Source organism: Epargyreus clarus, unplaced genomic scaffold (assembly GCF_041222505.1).
Source record: "Epargyreus clarus isolate Ecla_fem2 unplaced genomic scaffold, WU_Ecla_fem_2.2 ptg000029l, whole genome shotgun sequence".
Classification (NCBI taxonomy): Eukaryota; Metazoa; Arthropoda; class Insecta; order Lepidoptera; family Hesperiidae; genus Epargyreus; species Epargyreus clarus.
In genome coordinates this window covers 551958-579223 of record NW_027332235.1, presented here as the reverse complement: position 1 = coordinate 579223, position 27266 = coordinate 551958, and the positions used below count along the sequence as shown (strand labels likewise).

The following is a 27266-nucleotide window of genomic DNA, read 5'->3' as shown; positions in this document are numbered from 1 at the left end:
TTGATTTTACAATATTACATTTTTTATTTTCGCTCATGTACACACGTTTCACAGATTGTTAGGACAACGCACAACTCTTAGTCAGTTTGAGTTCTGAACTTTGTTTATGACGTCACTAGTGTTCTAGTTTAAGGCTCAGACTTTGAGAGTTGACGTTTATTTAGTACGAAAACACATATTATCAAAAATAGATGAACAGCTGAAGAATAACAAAGAGAACGAAGGGATTTGAGTAAAATGTATTTGATTTATTTTTTTAGAAACGTCTGATTCGTTTTAATTCTTGTTCAGAAAGTTTTACTGATAGTATTTGTCAGGACCAGTTCTATAATTTTATGTAATTTACAATTTTTTTCAAGCCATACTTCAAAGTATATGAGTACTTTGAGTCAAAAAGAATATTGTAGATAATCTCTTTTCAATTTATAATAATTTCAGTAATTTTGTTTACGACAAAGACAAATAGTTATATACTTACAGCATTCCCAATGATAGAGTTCCTTTGTATCCCTGAGTTAATGACCACAGACATGTCACATAAGGTCCTCACAAGAGAATCTACTTCAGATGAAGGCAATTCTAGATATGAGTATGCATTCTTGACCCCGTTACAGAGAACCACTTCGCTGGGAGACGATAGCGCCCTGTAGGTCTGGAAGATATGAACCAAATATTTCAAGTGTACTTGAAGATGGTAGAACCCTTTGTGGTTCGACGGCGGCACCACCGCCACATCTGTTTCTGCCTATGAACAGAAGTGTCAAGCGCTGCTGTGTTCTGGTTTCTCGAAGGGTGTGGTAAGGGAGACATACTTTTCCAAGACGTTCCAGCTTAGTTTTCAGGGCTAACGGCGCATCTGTGGCCGACCTCAGGCAGGAATATGTTATCCTATCTGGGGTTCATTACAGATGTCTATGGGCAGCAGTAGCCACTTACCATCAGGTGGACTGTATGCTCGTCTGTTAATCCTATATTATATAAAAAAAAACTTGCTTTAAAGATGATAGAAAACATTGTGATGAAACCTGCTCATCTAAGAGATCTTTTAAAAAAATCTCAAAAGAATGTGAAGTCTACCGATTACTACTTATACTCTGATTCATAATTAGGTGTCCAAAATGTAAACAAAGGTGTTGACCTATCAAGAAAATACGTTAGAAATGGTAGTTTTTATTTTTGTCGATATTTAAGTAATACAACAATAATAAAATAATAATCTAAATAAATTAAGATTAATTCACATTTTCTAATATTTATATCACCTCAATTTCGTTCCATACAGTAATAATAATAAAAAACAAAATTATGGTAGAAAATTAAAATGTGATAATGGTAACACAATCGGAATCCAAGACATTTCTTGTGCTGTCATTTTTAAGTTTCGTAACTGATATTATTCATTTTCGTGATTGTGATCAAACTCTAATGTTTTCTCGTTTACATAATGTTTTTTAAATTGTGTATATTTGTTAAATTTTCGTTTTTTGTTGAGTTTGTTAAAGTTTGTGTTTCTTGTTAATTTTGACAGTGACGTTTCTTTGTTTACATTTTGGACACCTAATTATGAATCAGACTATAGACTATGGCGTAATCTTTCTCATTCCGAAAGAACAGACGTGTCCAGTGGGACAGTGATGGTTCTATGATGATGATGGTTATCATTATTATTACTTCAAATTAATCGAAAAAAAGATTGCAGAAGAAACATTGCAGATGATTTCATATTTAATTAGGTATTAATTTATACAACAAAAATGGCGTATAATATGTATCAATAATGATTTCAATTTCACCGCTTTAACATTTCATCAAAATATCACAAACCTTATTCTCATTCATTGCAGTAAGTAGTATAGTTTCAATGATCTCCGGGTACAACTCCCTCGCCTTCCTCACGATGTCCGCGGCAGAAGCATTCAGCTGTTGGTTTATGGCTATCAGTATCGTTGTCGCGTCCCTCAGGGGCGGAGATATTTTATATTCCAACAGAGGACTTTGTTTCACTACTTCTTTTGCTAATGCACCGTTGACTGTTATCCTGTGAAATTTTACACATATTTGTCAATAAAAGCTTTTTGAAGTGAAAACTTCTTTTGCATCGTTGTGCAATTGTTGTGATGAAATATTAAACATGTGCCCTGATCGAAAATTCGTAAGACGACAAAGCGAACTGTAAAAGTCAAGATGTCATCTGGTGTCATAGAAAAAATGTCAATGTCAGCTTCATTTTTTATTTATTGTATTTTATTATTCAGGTTAGGTTTCGAAAGTTTTTAGTTCTGCTGGCACTTCCTTGAGCAAACTACCCAATACCTATAATTTGGTATTTGAGTATTTCTACATACTAGAAAGGTTTTCTTTTATTTCCGCCTTTCATATTTTAATATTTGAAAGGTGGAAATAGGATAAATCAATTATTTTTTCATAACGAACCTGAGTATACTAAACAAAAACATATTTAAAAAATATAATAAGTCCAACGTACAACATTTGGTTTCCTAAATGGCTCTTTTCGCGAGCTTTCTTCATGAGCTCGGAATCTTCATCCACCCCCAAAACCTTACTCCAATTGAGAGTGGGTTCCTTATGGGATTCTATTTTACTAAGCGTTCTCGTAAAATTCTTATACACTTCAAATTCTTTGTCTATCGTATAGAGGTATTCGGTTACGTCTCTGCCTATCGTTTCCAGTACAAATAGAGACGCTATGCTATTTATCTAGAAATCAAGAAATGAATTATTAGAAAATACATATTATAAATGTACATAACATATATTTTTAAATGTGTGTGTGTAATGGAGTTTTTATCGCCGGTATTGGCAAGTATTGCCATTAAAAAATAATTCTGTAAAATACCTATTTTGAATAAAAAAATGATTTAATAAAAAGTCATATTTAATTGGAATTTAATTTCAGATGAAGGAGATACTCACATTGTCCCTAACTTCAAAAATCCCAAAAGATTTGATCATATCGCTCATGTAGTTGTTCCAGGCATCAGTGCAGAAGTGTACCTTCAACTTTGTTGCCTCTTCCTTCGACAACGAAAAAAATTTATGGACTTGATCTACATCGCAAAACATTTCCTCTGGATTGTCCATGTTTGCCGTCAGCAACTAAAACATTACGGTAGTAAAAAATAAATTAAGATAAGACTACTTATACAGGATCAATTTTTCAAATGAGCCTTCAGGGTCAAAACCGAAACTATAAGGATTAGCGCAAAATGCTGACAGGAGTTACGAGGCCGATATGTTAAAAAACTAAAACTGCATTATTACTTTTTTGAAATATCTTTTTCCCTAGTCGAGAATCGAACACGTTCATTTTGAAAAAAAAATACACCCTCTATATTATTTCGCTATCTGATAGTGTTGTTATATTTTGTAAATGTAAAGTTAAAGAAAAATAAATAATATGTTTTACCTGAACCGTTTCAGGGTCAGCTAAGGCTTCCAAACCTTTGCCCACTATATCAGACGGCAGTGAAAGCAATACTTTAACTCCTTCAGGATTCCTATGGGACACATTGTAGACCACTTGCTCTATGTTCATATTTATATTCACTACTAGTTCGGCCCCCTCCACTAGTTTAGTAAATAGTGTCGTGTAAAACAAAAAACTATGCTTCGTTTTAGCTGAGAGGAACTTGTAAATAAAGCTTGTGGCCCTTGATAATCTGGAATATAAAATTATAATTTTATTTGCGCAAGAATTATTACCCATCTTAAGTCACGTTAGTTATTTATTAGCTATTGTTTGTCGAAACCCGCACTTGATGTATACAAATCTGACATTTTTACAATAATTTATGAAATATATTCAATCGTTTAATACTTACGCATTATAAAAATTATCAACGGTATTATCCGTGGTTACTTCCTCTAATAAACCTATGAAATCTTTGAACATGTTCGTGACCTTATCCAATTCAATGTCTATATCAATTTTCTTATTAATACTACTTAGAGTGAGGTCAGTTACTTCTTGAACTGTGTTATTATTTATTTTACGTAATATTTTATGCAAAAATTGAACTCCTAATATAGACGTATCGGTCACATCTCTGAGTGATTTGTAAATTTCTGTATCACCGAAAGTTGGTTTAAAGAGATCCATTACTTGTGTTATCCTGAAAATTAATTTAAATTTAAAGTCGTCATCCAAAGTTGCGTTATAGACCTCGTTACTTACAATATTAAAGTCTTACAAATTGATCATTTGTTCTTCTGAATCTACAACTTACATAGTTAAGTTAATGTAGCTAAAGTCCACTTCTTCTCCTTTCATAATGCTAGTTACTTCAGGCGGTAGGAAGCTCTTCACCGACATCATACGAAGCACCGCAGTCGACATATCGCCTATTCGGCTTATTCTGTCGTCACCAGATATTTTGTAGTACATGTCACCAGCCTATTGGAACATACGATGGGGAAGTATTCTAATGTTATATGTAAATTTGAAATTAGAACTTGGTTACAATGCAATTTTAAATTAATAAGAGTTGATTTCAATTAAATGTTTTTGTCGAAAAATATGTACTTTTGATCTGATTGTAATGTTATCTGATGTGAAGCTCTTAATGATCTGTGATAGCATAGCATAGAATTTATATATGAAAATATTTAAAAAACTGTCCGTTTAATTTGTTTGTCTTTCCCTGGCTTTGAATCACTTACCATTTTAATATATTTACCGATATTAACTTCTAATAGCAAATCAATAACTATTTTCTGCAAGACTTTCGTCGTCAAAGTACACAATTTGCTGACAAATATCTGCACGTGCTCTTTGTTTTCTATCCTTAAAAGTCTTGAGATAGAGTCTTCGCTGCATCTGTCTAAGTTGCCTTGCATTATCTGTAATATGTGACTTGGTTATGACAATCTTCGCAGGAGTTACCTTTGTTATATCTATTTTAGGTACTGAGATTTTACAGGATATATTTATTTTTTGCTTGTAATTAAATGGACTTGTAGGTACTGAGATACTAAAGACTATGTTTGTTTTATTATTGCTTTTAATTAAGTTAGCTTGTTGGAATGCAATTTTCCTCATATCTTCGAACTACTGCAACCTATTACCAACCAGTTTGATCTATATTTGTCGCTTGTGACCGGTTATTCTTTTTTAATACTGCAAGGACGTTATAATTCCTGAGGGCTATGAGGGAGAATAATGTTTTGTTCAAATTTAATTATTTCACTTACCCCTTCCAAATTTATTTTAGCAGCCATGACGCTGTCAACAACATCTTCTTTTATATCGAGTTCCGTTTCTAAATATCGTTTCACCCTACTTGGGTTTTTAAACAACTCGTCCACGCGTAAGCCGTTTTCTGTATCATAATATTAGATTTATGTTAATATAAAATGATGATCTTATTTTAATTTATGCAATGATTTAGTCAAAGCAATACACGAGTAGTTAATTGCTCTATTGTACTGTTAGTCTAGTATTTATTAGTTGTAGAAACAATAAATTATGATTACGTAAATATTTAAATTAATATAAAATAATTAATGTATAAAAGTGTTATTAAAAATAAAAAATAAGTATATTAAAATTATAGTTGTCAGGCGAGTTGATCGTGCTTTGAGATTGACCGTGTTCCATTGCCATCCAGTCTCTGTTCAGAACTGTTCTGTGACAAGTTTTGCAGAGTTGCTACAGGTTCATACATACATACATAGGTATAACAAGTGTGAATGAACAGTTTATAAAATACATATTCTCTGAATTTTATTATGGATAAAATATGATACTGCTGCGACTTCCCGTTGCTCGTCAAGAGATGGCGCCACAAGTATTTTGAATCACGCCATCGAATTTTTCTGAATATCTTGCGTATATACAAACTGTGAAATGAGACTGCCGGAGCATGGTCGCTCCCTTTACCAAAATACCTAGAATTTTAACTCGGATAAAATATGCTAACAAATAACCCTTTGAAATACTTACTGCTTATATCTACGAATAAGGGATTGTCAGCGACTTCAGCCACGGTGGCCAGTAGCTTCAAGGCATCTGGCAGCATGCCGGCTACATCCAGCACTGTGTCGTTGTTGACTAGCGGAGATATTAGCTGTTTCACTTCGGTCAGTCTAAAATAAGGCATTATGTATTTATAATACAAATGTGGTAAGACATCAAGGCTCAACGTAAGATAATTGTATAACAGTCGTAAAAGAAATAGAGCCGTTTCTATAATTTTCTACTCACAGATATCTTGTGATATATCCCGTATATATCTGAGAATAGATTGTCATGTAAATCGCAAGAAGTCATATTTTTTGACAACACATTTTAAATATGGACTTAGATTATTACAGACCTGGGTTTTTGTATAATTATTCACAATCTAAAAGAACTCGAGTAAAAGGAATATGGATGTCAGAAATAAATAGATTAATTCTCACTTAGATTTTTCATAGGCGGGTATTTCGGTATACTGGTCCATGGGCGAGCAGGTGTTGTCCACGCTGCAGATGAAGGACTGCATGAAGGTCAGCACTCCAGCGCTGGGCAAGGCGCGCGCTGGGAACTGGCCTATAACCAAATATGACATTAGTGCCACAAAAAGGGGTAAATATATTGTACCTACATTTTTTTTAACTTTAAGAGTATTTTTGGGTAATAAATATAGCGCTTTAATGGCAATTTTTAATATTTTTGACATCAAGCAAAACGACATAGGTAACATTTACAGAATCAAGTTAAAAAACAAACCACAAAATTATAACGAATCTTTTTACCCGTAATTTACCCAACTGCAGGTAATGTTTTTCGAGCGTATGTATATATTTATGTATGTCGCTATGTATGTTTTTGCCTATATATGTATATACGTATTTGTCTCATTTTTTGGCATATTAAATCCATAGTAGTTTATAACAACATAAAATGATGGAACCCTTTGTGGTTCGACTCCGGCGGCACCACCGCCACACCTATTTCTACCTAATAACAGCAGTGTTAGGCGCTGCTGTGTTCCGGTTTGAAGGGTGTGGTAAGGGAGACAGACTTTTCCGAGGCGTTCCAGCTTAGTCCTCAGGGGTAGCGGCGCATCTGTGGCTGACCTCAGGTAGGAATATCTAATCCTATCTGGGGTTGATTACAGATGTCCATGGGCGGCAGTAGCCACTTACCATCAGGTGGACTGCATGCTCGTCTGCTACTCTTATATTATAAAAAAACAATGTGCTCGTTAAAGGTACGTTTACTTACATGATGGGAAATCTTGATTATTTATGTTTATCCTCACAATATACAGACTGGACATAACACACACTGCCCATATTATGCCACCGAGAGTTATCTGAAAAATAATGCGTAGGTATAATGTCATATGATAATATCTAAGAAATAAAACATTCAAAATTGCTTTATTGGTAGCCTTTGCAAAACTGACAATTATAAGCCAACTTTTTGGTGTCGATTTTAAATGGTGGTATTGTAAAATTTTATTCTCATATCTCCCAAATGCGTCGAAAGAAATATTAAGTTTAATGAATAGTATCGTATTAGAAGTCTTACCAAATTCCGTTTCCGTATGAGGTAGTCCTTCCATAGCAGCAGCCGCAGTTGCCGGCCTGCCGCCATGTTGTGGGCTGCTCGTCGATTGACAGCATCACTGCAAGAAATAAATCAAATCAAATCAAATCAAATCAAAATTTTTATTCAAAATAGGTTCTTTACAGAGCACTTTTTGAATGTCAATACAACTACCACCACTTCACAAGGTGTTTCGTTATGGAGAAGAAGCGGCGAAAGAAACTCCATAACATTATATCCATCCAAAATATTGAGGTTAGCAATATGTACGTAGGATCTAAAACTCCTCGTCGCAAGCATGGACTGGCACAAAATATATAAAACTATTCAAAAGGTGGTGGAATCCTTCGTGATTCTACTGGTGGGATCAAGACCAGATGGAACGTGTTATCTAGTAGTGGTGTGTGTTTTGGGGATGTGGTAAGGAAAAAATAAGTAGTAAAACACAAAATTTTAGTGACGTCATTTTGTATTTTGCATTCTTCTCAGAAAACCCGTTTATTTGACACCCATATTATCATGGGGATACAATCAAAAATATTGGTGCGCCATCTTGTGGCGTCTACCTCATTGGATTTATAATGACGGATAAATGATGTATGTATGGAAAATATCAGCTCTATCGATTAGGTTTAACTAAACTAAATTCAGTTGCAAAATTTTACCCTAATAAGCATACTATACCCTAACTAAAAAAACAAGTTAAATCTTGAAATAAATATAGTTCAATAAACTAAAAAACACGCTTTTATGATAAAATCAACTAAAAAGCTTTCGGTTTTCTATTTCATTTGTTCATACATGCAGGGTAAGATAAGGATGTATGTTGATCTCTTTCTACTGAAAAACGGAGTTACTCACTGACAATACAAGTGAAGCTAATATACTCGTAAAGCGTGTAAAAATGAAAACGACTAATGAATAAAATAGTGGCCGCTATGCATCATGACTCGTGTCTGAGTTGTATTCTTATTACTAATTTTACCTATTTTGAATCACGTTTTTGCCATTAGTTATAAAGTAGTACTAATTTTCCGATGTGCTGGGTCACGTAAGGGCGTAGACACACAAGTGCGAAATGATAGGCTATCTACACGCGACGGTCAGGAAGTCACAAATAAGATGCTTCAATATTAATGCACAACCGACTATTACGAGTAAGTGTACTTATTGCATGAAGGACGCCACTCTACCAAGACGTTATATCCAAATACGCGAAGAACTTCTCGGTTTCACTCGCGTTTAAAAGTGTAAATACCATTAAGATTGCATGGGACTTCATTTTTGAGCACGGATCTCTTTTTTTCTCCTTATATTATTACCTAATTGCCTTTAAAACATCTATCGCAATTGGTTCTACCGTTTCGGAGATTCCCGAAACAAAGAGACAGACAGAAAAAAAATAATATATATAAATTTTTTGTCATAAGTATCGTATATATGTTTTTTCATATGCAAACAGTAAAAGGCTATTTTAAATTACAAACAAACAGTAACATTTTATTTATATACAGATTAAGTACGTACTACCTACTGTAGACCAAAATTGAAAAAAATGTGCTGGAGACTTAAATTTGTAAGGAAGTATTATTCTGCCGGTTATACTCAAATTAACATAAACCGCATGAGCCGACACAAGAAACATGGCTTTGATTATAATTATTCTTTTATTTATTACGACTGTAGACTTTAATGTATTACGAGTATATAAAGATTATTCACCGGTGGGATCTTCGAATCAATTCATATTTCCTTACAGTAAGTAACTATTATCTGTCCATTCCTGTATAATAACAGCAGTGTTAAGCGCTACTATATCCTTATACTGTGGCGCTACTGTGTTCTGGTTTGAAGGGTGTGGTAAGGGAGACGTACTTTTTCGAGGCGTTCCAGCTTAGTCGTTACCTGTGTAGCAACGTATCTGTGGCCGACTTCAGATAGGACTATTTCATCCGTGGTTGATTATAGATGTCCATGAGCAGCAATAGACACTTACCGTCACGTGGCCGGCATGCTCGTCTGCTACTTCTATACATATAATAAAAAAACCTGCATCTATGTAAGTACTTTAATAAAAATTCGTGTTATACGTATACGTGATCCACGATCATCCAAGCTAATAATGGCGGATGAAACGTGACCCGTGGTACTACGTACATAATTACTAATCTTCAGACAAAAATAACGAAGACTATACCTAGCAGAACATTGTGTCAAAGCATAATATACCTATTTAGGATAATATTGTAATTATTATAAGTGAAACGAATATAGTTTTGTTTTGAGATGAAATTTAGACATCAAATCGGCAGTACATTTAACTGAAACAAATATACAACGTGTATCGATGTAGGTATATAACCATGTTGTTATACAATAAAAAATATTATATTGTATAATTTTAATATATGTGACTTTGAGATATGTTAAATTAAATAAATGTAAGCTTTTTGTGTACTGAATTATAATTTCCCTATTTAATTATTTACGATGTTCTCGTTTTTTACCCGACTGCCAAGGAAGGGTTATGTTTTTCGCGCGTATCTTGTATGTTTGTCTTTCTTTATTTGATCCGATCTAACAAACGGCTGGATGAATTTCAACAATTAAGGTGTCATTATATTTGTCTCTATGACCCGAGTGTCCTTAGATGGGTGTTAGTAAAAAAAAGTCAAAATGGCGGATTTTTGGCGCGAAATAGTATCACATTTCAAAAAAAAAGTTAACCGAACCTATCGAGTAGGGTATCAAATGAAAGGAAATTAAACGGAGATTATAAAAACATATTTGTATATATATATAACAGCAAGGTGACTGACTGACTGACTAACTAAATGACTTTTTCATTTTTCAGAAATCAACGTATAGCCTAAACCAAGGATCTTACAGTTCTGAAATTTTGCACATAGGTTCTCTATATAGCGTGAATAAGTACTAAGAAAGGCCTTTTGGAAATTCTACCCTTAAGAGGGTAAAATAGGGGAAAACAGTTTTTTTGAAATCCCTTAATTTTGAAGCAACTACTATAAAATTTTGTATTTGGCTTTCTGGATAGGAACAAGGACGCACTTATTTATCCCCATCCGAAAAATCAACCCCGTAGAGGGTAAAATAAGGGTTAAAAGTTCATTTGAACAATCGTCAATTTTGAAGCAAACAATATGTAATTTTGTATCAGGCTTGTTGGATAAAACTAATGAAATTCTACCCATTACGAGGTAAAATAATGACCAAAAGTTAGATTTACTAAAGTTATATATTTTATAGACCGAAAATGGTGGATTTTTTCGCGAAATAGTAACACGTTTTAAAAAAAGTTAACCAAACCTATCGAGTAGGGTGTCAAAATAAAGGAATTTAAGAGGAGATTACACATACATTATATAATATATCTTATATATAAAATTCTCGGGTTAGTTACCGTATTCCTCCGAAACGGCTTCACCGATTTTCACCTGAGTCTGGGGTCTGAGAATCAGTCACTATCTATTTTTTTACCCCTAAGTGATAAGGGTTGTTCACCCTTAACATTTTTTATTTATATGGCAACACAACGTTTGCCGGGTTAGCTAGTACATATACACTCGTATATACACATCGAGATGACTCTCTGACTAAATGAGTGAGTTGCTGTGCCAGAGATCAACGCAAAGGGAAACCGCTGAACTTAAGCGTGCTGGAATTTTACACATAGGTTCTTTATATAGCGTAAGTGAGCACTACGAGGATAAAATAGGATAATATTGTTTGAACATCTTTTGTTTTTGAAGCAGACACCTACTATAAAACTTTGTATTTGACTCTCTGGATAAAAATAATTAAATGCCTATTTCACTGCTTTTGGAAATTCTACTTCAGCCTTTTTGGTGCAGTCGGGTTTTTGATTTTTAAATTAATTACTTGTTAAGTTAATAATACAGAACAACAAAACGACTTCTCAAAAATTCTGTTTTGTATTGAACGTTTGCATTGTTGTGCCTATATGCGTGTGTAATTCACGAGTGTACGCAAATGTACACACTTTAAAATGCTTCAGTATTTCCTTTGGTGCAGGCTATGTCTATTTTTGTTGATCTGAGGTACACACTTCCAATGACGGGTACCTGCTTCTAATTATGACATCCTTGTTTACGTATCAATTATGTTAAGAATTTAATTATTATGTATGTTACTTTGTAAACATTGTATTATTCAAATCGACAATATATTCAATTTCTAATTAAAAAGCTGTTTCTTATTGAAGTCTGATAAATTAATTCACAGAAATATCATTGATGTTTACAAATCATACGAATCGTGGGTTAAACGTAAGTACAAATGTACTAACTTTTTTTATGGATTATTTTATCAATATTAATTTTACGTTCGTATATGGCAGTCGTTATGAAAGAAAGAAAGAAAGAAACATTTTTAATCGGATAAATTGCAACACAAATGAAATATAACGGAAAGACAAAAAAGAATAACATAACATAAAACAAAGCTACATAAGGTTTTGATATTTAAATTATTAGTACTCCACAAGTTTTATTTTATTATTAACGACTTACTCTATTTGCAATGAAATTTGATAGAATCCTTCGCGATTCAAAGCAATGTTATGTTGTGTAAGTCCACATTAAAACTTGTCAGGACTCCAGTTTAATTTCAGGGCACTCCAGGATGACAGAAACTATTAGAGATCAGCTGGACTGCATGCTCGTTTTCTACTTTAATTTTATAATAAAAATCTATCCTTGAGTATGTTACACTGAAATATATTAATTAATGCCAGGAAACCTCAACATTGTCTATTCGTATATAAAGCAAGATAAATATTTATTTAATTCAAAGAATATAGGCATATGATTTAAATCAAATTAATTAAATAAACGAGCAGTTTACCTTAAAATTAAATAGGTAGGCAATTCTTTGCCCCATTAATTATTAACTATGGAAATTTATCCCATTTATATTAAGTTTATTACTTTTCGTGTCATTAATCAATTAAAATATTGCCTATTAAATGCATTAAATATAAGAATAGCTATTTTGGTAGCACGAATTACGTGAAGTCATCATTACCTACGCCTTATATGTATTTACAAAAAAAAAAAACATTTGTTCCATTAGTAGTGGTTAAGATTCGGCCTCGGGGGGTCCGTGCTTCAAATCCCAGACATATACGAGTACCTCTGGTTTTTGAATGTATCTAATGTGCGTATTAAAAATATTTTGCCACTTGCACGGCGAAGATAAACGGTGTGAGGAAATCCTGAGAAAACGCCTGAGAAATTTTAGAAAAAATAGTTACCTATTAAAAATGTGTGAAGTCTACTAATTCACACTAGGCCTGCGCGATGTACTATTTCCTAAACCCCTCACTCTCTGAGAAAAGATCAATGCCCAGCAGTAAGAATATGACGGTTGACGGCGACGACTTATTGCATCACAATAGACAGTTGGACAAACACGATTAGAGGACACTAAATATCATTATGCAAAGAGTATGTTTCTCATCACACGTGTGTACAAAAAAGTAACTAAATTGCTACTCTACGCAATTGCTGTTATAAGTAAAACACCTACGCGCACGGCCACATGAGAACATAGTCTAATCTGAAGATTTTTTGTGAGATTCTTGCATGTGTAAGGACTAATGAGCAATAATTTAATTAAAATATAATAAGTTACAGTTTTTTACTAAGTTTTCAACTAGCTTAGTTACATAACTGAACGAGTGATATTCGAGGCGTGAAGATCTTATTACATGGTATAAATGATAATGCACGTCTAAGAAGGCTTGTGTTACCAGTACAAAGGGCTATTGTTAGAACTTATAAATATAAACCTTTTTTAGGAAGTTCTGTTGCTGAGCTGACCGTCGCAAATGTTAGTTTTGAGTTGAACTGCTACTTTTCTTTGTTTTTGTCACAGGGGAAATTTGGTTAAATTAGACCCCATTTTTTCTAACGCCTTTTAAATGTATATTTAAGTATTTATTGTAAAGTCCGGTATATCCTTTTATCATAAGGATCCATGCAGGATTTTCCCACAAAGAAAAGTGCGCGTCGGACTCGACATTTTGGGAGTGGGGGGGGGGGGGGGGTGTCATAACCCACAGTAAACCCGACCCCCCTGGAGGGCGCCTGCACTTAGCTCTCATAATATTATGAATTCATATTTATAAAAGCTTTTTGTTCTAAAAAATCATATTATTATGTTAAGTTCTAAAAGTTTAAAAACAATGTACAACAATGCTCGTTTAACTGTTATTTAGTTTTTTGTTACTAAAAGCTCAATTATTACTAATTCCTCGATTCGGCGACCTTAACTAACGACAGTTTAACTTTTTGTTAAAGTTGTTTTCGAGAACGTTAAGGAACGGAATTCGTATGTAAAAAACTACATATTGTAAAAAAAAACATTCAAGTTTTCAACGTGAATAAGATGCTCTACAGGCAAAATAATAGAGTTTTAAGTCTGTATCTTTATACCATACTAGCTGACACGGCAAACTTTGTCCCGCCTCAAAAATCTATTTATCAAATATATTTCATATAAAATAGCCTATGTTATCCGTAGATAGTGTAGCTTTCGAATGGTGAAATAATTTTAAAATCGGTCCAGTAGTTTTTGAGCCTATTCATTACAACCAAACAAACAAAGTTTTCCTCTTTATAATATTAGTGTAGATTTTAAGTTACACTTATGTATTACCAACTTTTTAAGCTATTGCATAGCTTTTATCGCGGGCTTTGAGCGCGGCGACCGAATCGAGAAATTCCGTAACGAAAATAAGTAACACCTTTCAACAACTCGGTTGCCTGGAGACTTGATATCCAACTATCAAGTCTCCAGGCAACCGAGTTGTTGACTGTCAATAGAAAAATATGGATATAATTGAATAAAGTATTATTTTACATTCCTTATTAAGCTATTGCATAGCTTTTATCGCGGGCTTTGAGCGCGGCGACCGAATCGAGAAATTCCGTAACGAAAATAAGTAACACCTTTCAACAACTCGGTTGCCTGGAGACTTGATATCCAACTATCAAGTAGTCAATACAAAAGTGTTATCACCTTATCAGTTAATGTTCGGCAGAGAGGTAAGAACCTATATGCATGCCTTATTTAAGAAATCCGCCCCACTATCCAGATTACATTACAATGCACCGCCAACGCAGGAGTTCGGACAAGGTGATAAGGTACAAGTCCGCAGTTACATCAACCCAAGAGTTAAATGGGAGTTCGGAGTCGTCATCCGAAGATTAGGTAGACTCCATTATGAAGTCAGAACTGAAAATGGCATACTGGTGCGCCTTCACCTTGACCAAATGCTGCCGGCGCCCCTGGTGGTGTAAGTGAAAATAGCGGTGGAGGACTGTTGGATATCAAGTCTCCAGGCAACCGAGTTGTTGACTGTCAATAGAAAAATATGGATATAATTGAATAAAGTATTATTTTACATTCCTTATTATTTTATTTGATAACCTTAATTCGTCAACTTGAACACAGATGGCAGTAATACACATTTTTTTATAATCCGTGCAGAAATCTTAAAATTGCGTGAAGTATATTTTATATTCCCATTATAAAATTCAAAATTATATTACCATATTATCCAAATAATATGTTTTATCAACATAAGCTATGTTGAATTCTGGATTGATAAAATAACGTAAAAGAATGTTTGTTATTTTTAAACGTACAATTACAACTGACAGACTTGACAGCACAAAATCAAAACGCCATTATGATTTATGGTACAAATAATTTGTGTACAAAGTGTTTTAAATATGAATAAACAAAGTGCATTTATTAATGAAAAATGCGATGTACCTGTAACATTCGGCCAAATGTCACAGGCACATCGCATTGATCCATTTATATTGCTGGTTGTTAATACTTTATGTCACTTATTAAATACTTTTCTATTTTATATTTTAGAATGTTCAGTCTTGCTTGGAGTTATGAAATGTCAGCTGATATTTGCAATGTCCTATATAATGGATGTAATGTTTGTGATCTGTAAACATGACGTTGTCTCGGGCACACGGGTAGTGAGGTGACAGTCACGCGGTAGCCACGAGCGGGAGCGGATGTTACTTGCATACTGGTGTGATAACGAGCCAATTACCGTACGCGTAAGACACGGAGTACTACATGTGGCGACGAGGTAAAAGGTCAGTGTTAAATAATATATATATCTATATATATATTCTAAAAGAAAAAACAAGGAAGAAAAAATGAATATGTATGTAGATGGATGATTTAATGGTTTAAGTTTTTATGCAGTGGATGTGTGTAATAGATTGTGTTTAGTATGCGGGGGCTTCAGGTTTATCTACTCTATTAAAAATAACTAATTTCGAACTTTCTGTCGGTCACGAAGAACAATTTATTTTAAAGTGACAACGGCACCCGCATCGGCTTCTTTCAATATGTAGGCAGACGCTCACTAGATGGCGCTACCAGTAGCGTTTCTGAACAGATTGTTAAATTACCGGAGGGTCAATAATTCAATATACATATGAATAAGATTTGCACGTGTAAAATATTTTTAGTAAATACACTAAAAGATTATATTGAAACAAAACAAAATATGTACCTTTAATTTACCAAACAAAACCTTAATATCTTGTTTCGTTTATCACTACACTTTGTAGGTCTTTTACAATGTTCCCGATGATTCATCGCGTCGCGGCATTGCAATGCGGATTAATGTTATATTTTAAACTACCCGTAAATTGAATTGAAATTAATAATTAAGGATTGTGTATTAGATGCGACTTTAGTAACTAATCGTTTTAATGGATTAAATTAATGACTAAAATGGATTAAAGTTAAATAAATTAGCTATAAGAATGTTATTAATCCTTGACTTACTTAACATGAATTTTTGTACCATAATTACATGGATTCAAAGGATTGTTAGGCGGATGCCTGACGTTTAAGATTTTAATTTGTATTGTGTAAGATTGCTCAATTTTTCAGTAGTATTAAATTCCTTCCGGTGATTTAATAAACTTAATGCTGTTTTAGAGCATACGTACTTATTGCAATAATTATACTGTGAGTTAGGTAGTACGAACCTACATGAAAATGTAAATTGTGCGTGACGTGCGTGTGTTAGGTAGTACAAACCTACATGAAATTGTAAATTGTACGTGATTGTGTGTTAGGTAGTACAAACCTACATGAAATTGTAAATTGTACGTGATTGTGTGTTAGGTAGTACAAACCTACATGAAATTGTAAATTGTACGTGATTGTGTGTTAGGTAGTACGAGCCTACATGAAAATGTAAATCGTGCATGATTGTGTGGATTGGGTAGTACAGACCTACATGAAATTGTAAATTGTACGTAATTGTGTGTGTTAGGTAGTACAAACCTACATGAAATTGTAAATTGTACGTGTTTGTGAGATTGTGGAAAAGGTAGTACTCGTTAATATAATACTACTAGATACCCGTGTTTACACAATGGGACGCCCTAATAGTATACAGTAGTCACCGAAACTAACTTCGGTTCCAGGTCGCCCCGAATCTATCTACTCCGAAAATGACAAACTTATTGCCAGCTCCTGAAAAGCTAGATCTCGAAGGAGACAACGCTACAGTTGCTCTGAGATGGGAGCAATGGAAAAGATCTTTTCACATATATTTGGAAGCATCAGGAATTACAGGCGAAGGAAGAAAGAGAGCAACATTGCTCCTTTTAGGAGGACCAGGACTCCAAGAAATTGTTTACAACTTACCTGGTGCTTACGAAGAAAATTCTACAAATGAATCACAAGTGTTTAAAACAGTTATTGAGAAGCTGGATGACTATTTTCTTCCAAAGCAGAATAAAATTTACGAACGACATTTATTCCGTCAAATCAAGCAGGATGAAGGGGAAAAGTTTGAAAAATTTGTTGTGAAATTGAGGAATCAAGCTAGAAAATGTAAATTCACTAGTCCCGATGAGCATATAATTGATCAGATCGTGGAAAAATGTTTTTCGTTAGAACTGCGAAAAAAAAATATTAACATTAGGAGACACTGTTACATTGGACAAAATCATAACTGAAGCAAATACTTTAGAATTAGTAACTCATCAACTGGAAGAGTATGGCCAAAAAAGAAAATCAAATGATATCAATACAATTATAAGTCGAAAAAAATTTTATAACACTGAGAAAGATTACATTAAAAACAAAAATGAGACTAGTAAAATGAAAGAATCGACAAGTCAACCTGGACCAAGTAATTGTAGTAGATGCGGATACAATGCGCATACTGCGTCAAAGGAGTGCCCTGCAAAAAGGAAAAATTGTCATGCCTGTGGCAAATCCGGGCATTTTAGTGCAATGTGTAGGACAAGACCCCAAAAGCGTAGACTGGAAAACAAACAAAATGACGAACCTAAAATAAAAAAAGAAACGGAATGAAATAGACTCAATAAACTTTGTACATGACTCTTCTGACGAGGACCATTATATTTTTAACATGAATGACGACGACGAAGCTACCATTGAATGTGAAATGGGTGGAATCAAATTGAAGTTGCTTATAGATTCTGGATGTAAATTAAATTTAATTACTGAAAAGACATGGGAAAATTTAAAAAAGAAAAAAGTTCTATGTACTAATCAAATTAAGGGGTCAAACAAAAACTTATATTCATACGCGAGTAAATTACCTTTGAATGTGAAAGGGTCTTTCGAAACTGACATCTAAGTAAATAAGAAATCTGATCACACTACAGTTTACGTTATTAAAGAAGGATCAAGAGATTTATTGGGAAAGGACACTGCACTTCGCTTAGGAGTCCTCAAGTTAGGTATTGGAATAAACGAAATTACACAATCCTCTAAGCCTTTTCCAAAATTCAAGGATGTACTGGTTGAGATTCCAGTTGATGAAAAATGCAAGCCTGTATCACAACCGTACCGGAGAATTCCAATTCCTATTGAAGATAAGGTAGAACGCAAAATAAAGGAGCTCTTGGACAGCGACATTATTGAAGAGGTACATGGACCTTCTCGTTGGATTTCCCCGGTAGTACCTATTCTAAAAGACGATGACGACATACGACTATGCATTGATATGAGGCGTGCGAATTCCGCAATTATGAGGGAAAATCATCCATTACCCTGCATGGATAATTTTTTGCCGAAAATTAAAAAAGCTACATATTTTTCGAAACTTGACATAAAAAACGCTTTCCATCAAGTGGAGATCCACCCTAATTCAAGACATTTGACGACATTCATAACTTCAAAAGGCTTGTATAGATACAAAAGACTTATGTTCGGTATAACGTGTGCGCCGGAATTATTTCAAAAAATAGTTAAAAAGATGTTGACGGGACTAGATGGCGTAATAAATTTTATTGATGATATCTTGGTGTATGGAGAAGATGAGAATCAACATGATAAACGGCTATCCAAAGTTTTAGACGTTGTAAAAGAAAATAATGTCTTGTTGAACGAAAGCAAGTGTATATACAAGGTGCAAAAGATTAGTTTTCTCGGACATGAACTAACACGAGATGGAGTGAAGCCGCTTAAAAAATATATGACCAGTATAGCTGAATTTAGAACACCTAAGACAGTGGAGGAACTTCAAAGTTTTCTAGGGTTAGTAAATTACATTAATAAATGGCTGCCAAATCTACCAACAATGACAGAACCTTTAAAAAAATTATTGAGAAATAAATCTGGAAAAAAAGCAAACATAGAAGATTTATGGGAAGATGAACAATATCGAGCATTTGAGAATCTGAAGCAAGCTCTCAGCAACATGCCAACATTGGGATATTACGACGTTAATGATGAAACACAGGTTATTGCTGATGCGAGTCCTGTAGGGTTGGGAGCTGTGTTAATACAAAATGATAGCAGAGGATCTAGAATTATTGCATACGGTAACCGCACTTTAAATGAACTGGAACGGAAATATAGCCAAACAGAAAAAGAGGCACTTGGTTTGGTTTGGGCCGTAGAGCACTTTAAGATTTTTCTGTTTGGAAAAACATTTGATCTAATTACGGATCATAAGCCACTAGAATTTTTATTTGGGCAAAAGTCGAAACCATGTGCGCGCGTTGAACGCTGGGTGCTACGCCTACAAGCTTTCCGATACAATATTAAATACAGACCTGGTAAAGTCAATATAGCCGATCCTTTGTCAAGACTTTGTGAATATCACAGTGTCCCACCCGGAAAAATTGAGGATTATGTACAGCAGATAGCGGAACAGTCTAGGCCTTGTGCTATTCCCATGGAAATCCTATCAGAATATTCTGGACGTGACCAAGAAATTAAAAACGTAAAAAGAGGAATGTACAATAAAGACTGGGATGATTCGGTAAAAGGATATAAAATATTTGAAAATGAGCTTTGTTTTTACGATAAAATATTATTGAGAGGCACCAAAATTGTAATACCAAAAGAACTCCGAAAAAGTGTGTTAGATGCTGCACACGAAGGTCACCCGGGGATAGTATCGATGAAAAGCAGGCTGAGATCAAAAGTTTGGTGGCCAAGAATAGACAAGGATGCTGAATTAAGAGTAAAAGCGTGTAAAGGATGTACTCTTGTTGGGTTACCAAGTCACCCTGTACCTATGAAACGACGTGAGCTCCCCATGGCTCCATGGATTGACGTTGCAATAGACCTATTGGGTCCACTGCCAAGCAACGACTACTTGCTGGTAGTTATTGATTATTACAGTAGGTACAAAGAGGTAAAATTTACTAAAACAATCACTAGTTTGCAAATAATTAAACTTCTAAAAGAAATATTCAGTCGTCTCGGATATCCCTCATCAATTACAGCAGATAATGGTCGGCAATTCGTTAGCGTCGAATTCAAGGAATATTGCCGACAGTGCAATATAAAACTATTCAACACAATACCTTACTGGCCTCAGCAAAATGGCGAGGTCGAGAGACAAAATAGGGATATATTAAAAAGATTAAAAATTAGTCACCTACAAAAAGAAGATTTAAAGGAAAGTATGTGGGAGTATTTAATGATGTACAACTCAACCCCACATTCTGTGACAGGAAAGACACCTACCGAACTTTTCTTCAGTAGACAAAATAGGGATAAGATTCCGTCTTTACTTGACAACAATAGTAAGATTAATGATTCCGAAGTAAGAGACAAAGATAGAATGGAGAAAGAGAAAGGAAAAGAGTATGGGGACAGGAAACGACATGCTGAGTACCCATCACTTTCAGAAGGGGATAAAGTATACGTTAAAGATATGGAATAAGGAAATAAGCTATCAACCACCTTTAAACCGACACCACATGTTGTAGAACATTCGGACGGTGGAGATGTAGTTGTAAGGAATGAGGAAACGGGACAAAAACTTAGACGGAACGTAATCCACTTGAAGAGAGTAGAAGGTGAATGGAAAGTTCAGGATGAAGGCCAAGGTAGTGAATCAAGTAATATTGAATAAGGAATTTGTTGTGAAACATTGTACTTGATGGAGTGATTATGTTGTAACCAAATTATTATTGATTAATAAATTTATAATAAGAAAGGGATGTAATGTTTGTGATCTGTAAACATGACGTTGTCTCGGGCACACGGGTAGTGAGGTGACAGTCACGCGGTAGCCACGAGCGGGAGCGGATGTTACTTGCATACTGGTGTGATAACGAGCCAATTACCGTACGCGTAAGACACGGAGTACTACAATGGAGATATGATAAAATAGTGGATAAAGATGTATTAATGTAAATGTTGATGATTATGGAAGAATATATTGTATTTCTGGAATTCCTTCTGAGCGTTTTCATAGCATAAAAAATGCTATGCAATAGCTTTACCGCGGCAGTCTCCGAGTGCCACACGTATTTTTTTTATAAATAGTTTGTAATACTTAGTTTTTAAAATACGTTTTATTTTCATGCTTGTCTGTACGAGTCACTCTCGCAAACGTTTTTAAAAGTTCATTAAAGCTAGTTAGTTTTTGAAAATTTGAAATTTGTAAATCAGAAATAACGAGATCTTAAAACGAACAAAAGTTACCAAGTTTCTCGTACATTGCATTTAAAAATGCAAGATAAATAAATTGAACAGACATCTAATAGTAATTATGCTTCTTGGTGTGGTTAAGAAAGTAGCTGGTATGCTGGATGAAGAGGTCACAGGACCCAGGGGTAAAAATTATAGGAGATCTATATGCAAAATATAGGTAGGCCAGAAATATCACACAATAGGTGCTGAAAGTAATAACCGAAAAGGGAGGCCTAAGAAAATATAGTGCAAGGATCTGGTCAGGCATTCAAAACATTGGCAGGAGGAGTGCAGGATAGAGAGCGTTAGAGGCATTTAGGGGCACGTTGACCCAACAAGACAATAAAGGTTAAATAAAAAGAAATGACCAGTAGTGGACTTTCAAAAGCTAATGATGACGTAACCTCGATGAAAATGTAAGTAGGTAAAGTTATCACCAAACCAAACTGCTAGTCGGCTATGAAGTTGTTGCGAGCAGGTGTAGTCATACAATTTGCTATGACGACGCGATTCATTTCTATATTCAGAGCGGACTAGCAGTTTTACGCGTACTATAACGTATATGTGTGAAATCTTTAGGGCGTCAGTTAAAGTCGTGAGCAAAGGCGTGTTAATGAATAAATTAATTCGATAAGATCATGTGTTTAAGTTTGTTGAACTTATTCAACGTGTAGCGTGAAACTTGATTCTCGGATAAATATTGTCAGGAACTTATTTAATTGTGACGTTATATGAACCTACGTTTGACAATTTAAGGGTTTATTTATACAAACAGAGAGTATCAGTCGTGTGCTGTGGCAGACAAAATTATTTTACTATACAATTGAAGGTGGTAGAACCCACTGTGGTTGGATTCCGGTGGCACCACCGCCACACCTATTTCTACCTAATGACAGCAGTGTTAAGTCCTGCTGCGTTCTAGTGTGTCTATGTGTGGGCTGTGTCTGAAACACTCTATGTACAATGAACCCTAAAGTTCTGGGCACGTGGTCTCTTCTTTCATGTTAAACTTCGATCATTAATTTTTGATCAAAGATGGTAAAAGACTGGATGCCTCCACCACTACCTTAATGCGAATAAACTGTTCCTTTGTTTGCGTTTCAAATTTTTGATAATTTTTTTTGGTAATCTTCTTTAATCATTTTATTGGTGGTAATAAGCTTGATGGCAAAGCTATATATCCAATTATTCCTGTGATTTCGTCATCGTTAATTTTACTGTCTTAATTTTTTTAGATAATATGTTAGATTTTTTTGTTTTAATTAACAAACCAGTTTTAACAAAATTTACATCACAAAAAATGTATTGCTCAGTTAAAAAAATATTCTTCACGAATATTAAATCTTTACGTTTGAAAACTGGTTACAAACTCAGATTCTAAATTACTGCATATTGTTTAATATCCAAAGATAATATCCTTCAATTTAGGATGTGTAATGATTCTTTAAATTAATAGGTTAAAAAATGAAAAATCCATTTTTAAGACCTTAACGTTTAAAACTTTTTTTAATATAAAAAAAATCAACGGGTCATCAAGGTTTTACTTCTTAACTTTTTTTTTTTTTTTTTTATAATATCAGAGTAGCAGACGAGCTTGCAGTCCACCTGATGGTAAGTGGCTACTGCCGCCCATGGACATTTGTAATCAATCCCAGATAGGATTTGATATTCCTACCTGAGGTCGGCCACAGATGCGCCGCTACCCCTGAGGACTAAGATGGAACGCCTCGGAAAAGTCTGTCTCCCTTACCACACCCTTCAAACCGGAACACAGCAGCGCCTAACACTGCTGTTATTAGGTAGAAATAGGTGTGGCGGTGGTGCCGCCGGAGTCGAACCACAAACTGCCTTTGAATATACGAAAACAAGATAATAAAATGACGATATATTTTTTTGCCAATACATGAGTAACAAGGCCTTAAAGTAAGTCTTACGTGGTATTGATGATATTTCTCCTTTGAGAAGCTGATAGTAGCAGCATAAAACATTACATAAAAAGTCTTGAATCTTTTTTTCAGACATTCCCTAAATTTGGAAGAGCAAATCTCTGTTTTAGAACAATCATGCCTGCCTTCTGCAATTCTTTGATTTTTGACAACAACCGCGGATCACTATTGTATGAATATAAACGCTTCCTTGTCTTTTCATTGCTTTATTTTGTTTATTTGTATTCAAATGGTATCATTATTCATTCTGAAGGTTAACGCATTGTGCTTTAAATTACCACCAGTAACTTTGTACAGTTTAATTTTTACTTTATAAGTATATCACTTTGTTTTGCAGAGTATTATTATACCTACATTTACATATATTATGTATACCTAGTCATAAAGTAGGTTAGCTATCTCATAGAAAATATAGTCTGTGGATATTTGCAACACCAGAGGCACAGTATAAGGATCTATATATATATATATCTATATATGTATACTGTGCCAGAGGAGTTGCCAAAGGAGAGTCTTGGATTGTCAGACCGATTCTGGCATGACTTTACGTCAAGATAGAAGGTGTAGCTCGGAACAATAATAAGCATAGGTTTTATAGGTATAGCTAGGGATGCTTAGGTTATTGTTCCGAGGGATGTAGGAAGTATGAGAAGTATTTTGAACTTTTTGGTACTAAGATTGGTATTCGACGAAGCGTTCTACAACCTGTTATCCTGCTGAAGGAATCTTTGGGGTTTTGAAGTAACTCAGAAGAATGAAGCATTTAAATGCAGTGGATACACGGTATTATATGTACTTTGCTCATGTAATTCGGTTTATTAACTAGGTAGTTAGGTACGTATTGTATCAGTTGTCACGGAAGTTAACCAGCTGACCAAAGTTCGCAAATTAACTAATTCCACAAATGACATGTTATTAGTGTTGTTACCTATTATGACATGATGCTAATGTGTCATTTAAAATTGTCCGTCGGTATCACTGGTACGGAAATCTATTACGATTTCCGGATATCAATGTACAATTACCACTATTATAGTTTGGATGTTTGTATGGCTCGTGTAATCTTGTTATGACCAACATCAAACGACATTTATTTAAATTTGATTGCAGTATAATATAACAGTTAATAGTCAATAACAGTAATAGACTAATGAGGTCCAGGATTTGTATTCCAGGTACGCACTTCTGTGTCTATTCAAAGGAGAGACTGTTAGCACTCCCCTTGACAAGGATGGAACACAAGGGCATATTCTTGACCACATTTTTTGTCCCTGTAGTTCCGGGACCAGAATAGGGCTACGGTATACCCTGCCTGTCGTAAGAGGCGACTAAAAGGGGCTTCCGGGGTTGCGGGCGGCAAGAGTGGGAGCTCAAACCGCCCGGCCAGCAACCCCGGGAAGGACGGCGGTATGTGTGGTCGCATACCGTCGTGTACAACAGACGATGTGGCGAGCGGCAGGCTAGCCTGGGCGGAGCCCGACGGGGCAACGCGCTAAGAGGACTCCAGTTGCGTTCCTCCGTATCCCGTAGTCCTTTACTCAGCGCCGAGGATGGCCACCGGGAGGGTTTTAGTGCGGTAAGAATCCCACATAACTCTATGTCGCTCCCACGGCACCGGGTACCTTTTGAAGGTTTCCCCCTCGAAAATAAATACAAATAAAAAAAATGCTATAATGACGACATAATTTTCCGAGGCATTCCAGCCTAGTCCTCAAATGGAGCGATGCATTTGTGGCCGAGGTAGGCCAGGCCAGGTAAGAATGTCTAATCCTACCCGGGGTTGATTACAGATGTCCATGAGGGGCAGCAGCCAGTAGGTGGACTGCATGCTCGTTTGCTACACGTATATTATAAAAAAACCGGGGAATTGGCTAGTCTGATGCTCCATGGTTCAGACTTCTTCAGATAGAAGACCCCTGCCCAATAGTCGGAAAGTAAGATCATATACCTACCTAAGTATTTCATTTCTGACCTTAGTTAGTAGGTCATTCATATTGGAAGGTTTTATTTACCAATGGACATGAATAAAATGTCAAGCCTAGCCAATTATTCGCATTCCAAATTTGGTAAACTCTCTTTGAATACATATCGCTCATTAAAATGACACATGCTTGCCCTTAAGATTTTTTACAATACTTGTCATGTAATTTTAAACACGAAATGAATGTAAATTGATATTATTATATTTGCGTACTATATACAAATACGTGTGTTTAGTGTGGCGTATAATAGCGCGTATGTTTTTAATATGAGAAATTATAAAAATGCTATAAGTTATTCATTTTATACTGTACAAAAATGGTACTGAAAAGATTTGATTTATTACGGAGGCAATTATAAAATCGTAGTGAACATTCTTTTGGTACTCTTTTTTTTTTCTTCACTCAAAATACCACAACTACGTAAGCCAATTTTGAAAAAGATCTAAAGTATAGAAATAGAAGAGATATACAACAACTTAATTAAAAATCTTAATTGTGATAATTTAAGAATCGAAACGTACATGCTTCTTGTGTTATTCAGAAAATAAGGAAAATATTTTAAAATTAATTAAGCTGTTCTAACTTAATTGATTTCATAATGAGTAAAACAGGTCAGTGAAACTACGAAACATTCCAATCGAAGCAAGAAATGGAAAAATTCAGTACAATGGCGTGCAGTTGTGACCATCAGAATTATATTAATGAAACGGGGACGATAGTTTTTCTACAAATAGTAGGTGAGGAGCATGATGTCGTTGATCTCTGATTTGCCTAGAGGTTGGCTGGTGCAGAATTCTCTTAGGATGAAGAACTATTTTTTAGGTATAAGAAATATAAATAAATAAATTAGGTACATGTCAAATGCATCTATCGTTTATTAATTACTGTCTCCCTGATGGGCATGAGTCTCGTTAAATGAGTGAAGTTTAGGGCATAGTTAATCTCCGGTCAAATGAGTGGAATGGTAAACTACAGACTCACTTAAATCTTTTTTTAAAAAAAGTTACGTGAAGTCATGAAATCCCCTTTCTCCGATATAGTAAGTGATAATTAAATTCTAATTGCGGAATTAAAAATTAATTATCCCTTACTACCATTGATACTTACTACCATAATACTATTGAAATATCACGTCCATCAATTAAAAGAAGTGTTTGTGATTCGAACCTCAGACAGGATGATAAATAATTGAAGATCCCTTAGTTTCCATTTTTTGAGATACTGCCACTTACCACCAGCACGATGAACAAAACGATACCACCAATTAGGAATTGTCATCTCCAATTCAAAGGTACATTTGACAAAAAAATTAATGAATTACTAAATTACTGATAAAAATGGTGACTTTATTAAAAGGGGGCTACTTTTTCTACAATCGTCATGTCGCAAAGACACGCAAGTCTGGTATTGGTAAATAATAATTGTCAGTTAACAGTACTGTTGACATAAATTTAGGTGACGGATGACACGCAATTGTTTTCTGTCGTAACAGTCAATTAAACAATTAGTTACTTCGATCACTAGTTCTTATTAGTGATCGAAGATTAGTTATTAGGATATCACGTAAGACGGATAGATGGAATCTGTAATTATGTTATTGATAACTGTTCCACAAAAATAGAATTCATGAAATGAAGATAGGTCAAATATTACCAAATTGAAAAATGAAAATTGAATCAAACTGGCTGTATTTTGCGTTATCTTTAGGATGTTTATATTATGTGTAGTTATTTACCCAAAAAAATTTTAATAACCTCCGAATTAATATAAAAGGTATAA

At 34.7% G+C, this 27266-nt stretch overlaps 1 protein-coding gene and 1 pseudogene across 1 annotated transcript in view; one reads left to right on the top strand and one right to left on the bottom strand.

Moving 5' to 3' along the window:
* The window catches only part of ldd (lipid droplet defective), a 118378-nt gene that overhangs the window by 46060 nt on the left and 45052 nt on the right, over nucleotides 1-27266 (bottom strand). Inside the window, exons 2-14 of the mRNA XM_073089572.1 lie at nucleotides 7538-7634; nucleotides 7229-7319; nucleotides 6421-6550; nucleotides 5963-6105; nucleotides 5212-5339; nucleotides 4681-4860; nucleotides 4248-4414; nucleotides 3843-4133; nucleotides 3428-3680; nucleotides 2935-3117; nucleotides 2486-2718; nucleotides 1825-2038; nucleotides 479-652 (exon numbers count right to left, since the gene is read on the bottom strand). Of these exons, the coding sequence (XP_072945673.1) occupies nucleotides 479-652; nucleotides 1825-2038; nucleotides 2486-2718; nucleotides 2935-3117; nucleotides 3428-3680; nucleotides 3843-4133; nucleotides 4248-4414; nucleotides 4681-4860; nucleotides 5212-5339; nucleotides 5963-6105; nucleotides 6421-6550; nucleotides 7229-7319; nucleotides 7538-7603 (2253 nt within the window). The 5' untranslated portion in view covers nucleotides 7604-7634. The remainder of the gene's footprint in view (nucleotides 1-478; nucleotides 653-1824; nucleotides 2039-2485; nucleotides 2719-2934; nucleotides 3118-3427; nucleotides 3681-3842; nucleotides 4134-4247; nucleotides 4415-4680; nucleotides 4861-5211; nucleotides 5340-5962; nucleotides 6106-6420; nucleotides 6551-7228; nucleotides 7320-7537; nucleotides 7635-27266) is intronic.
* Nucleotides 24693-24772, top strand: LOC140754601 (uncharacterized; annotated as a pseudogene).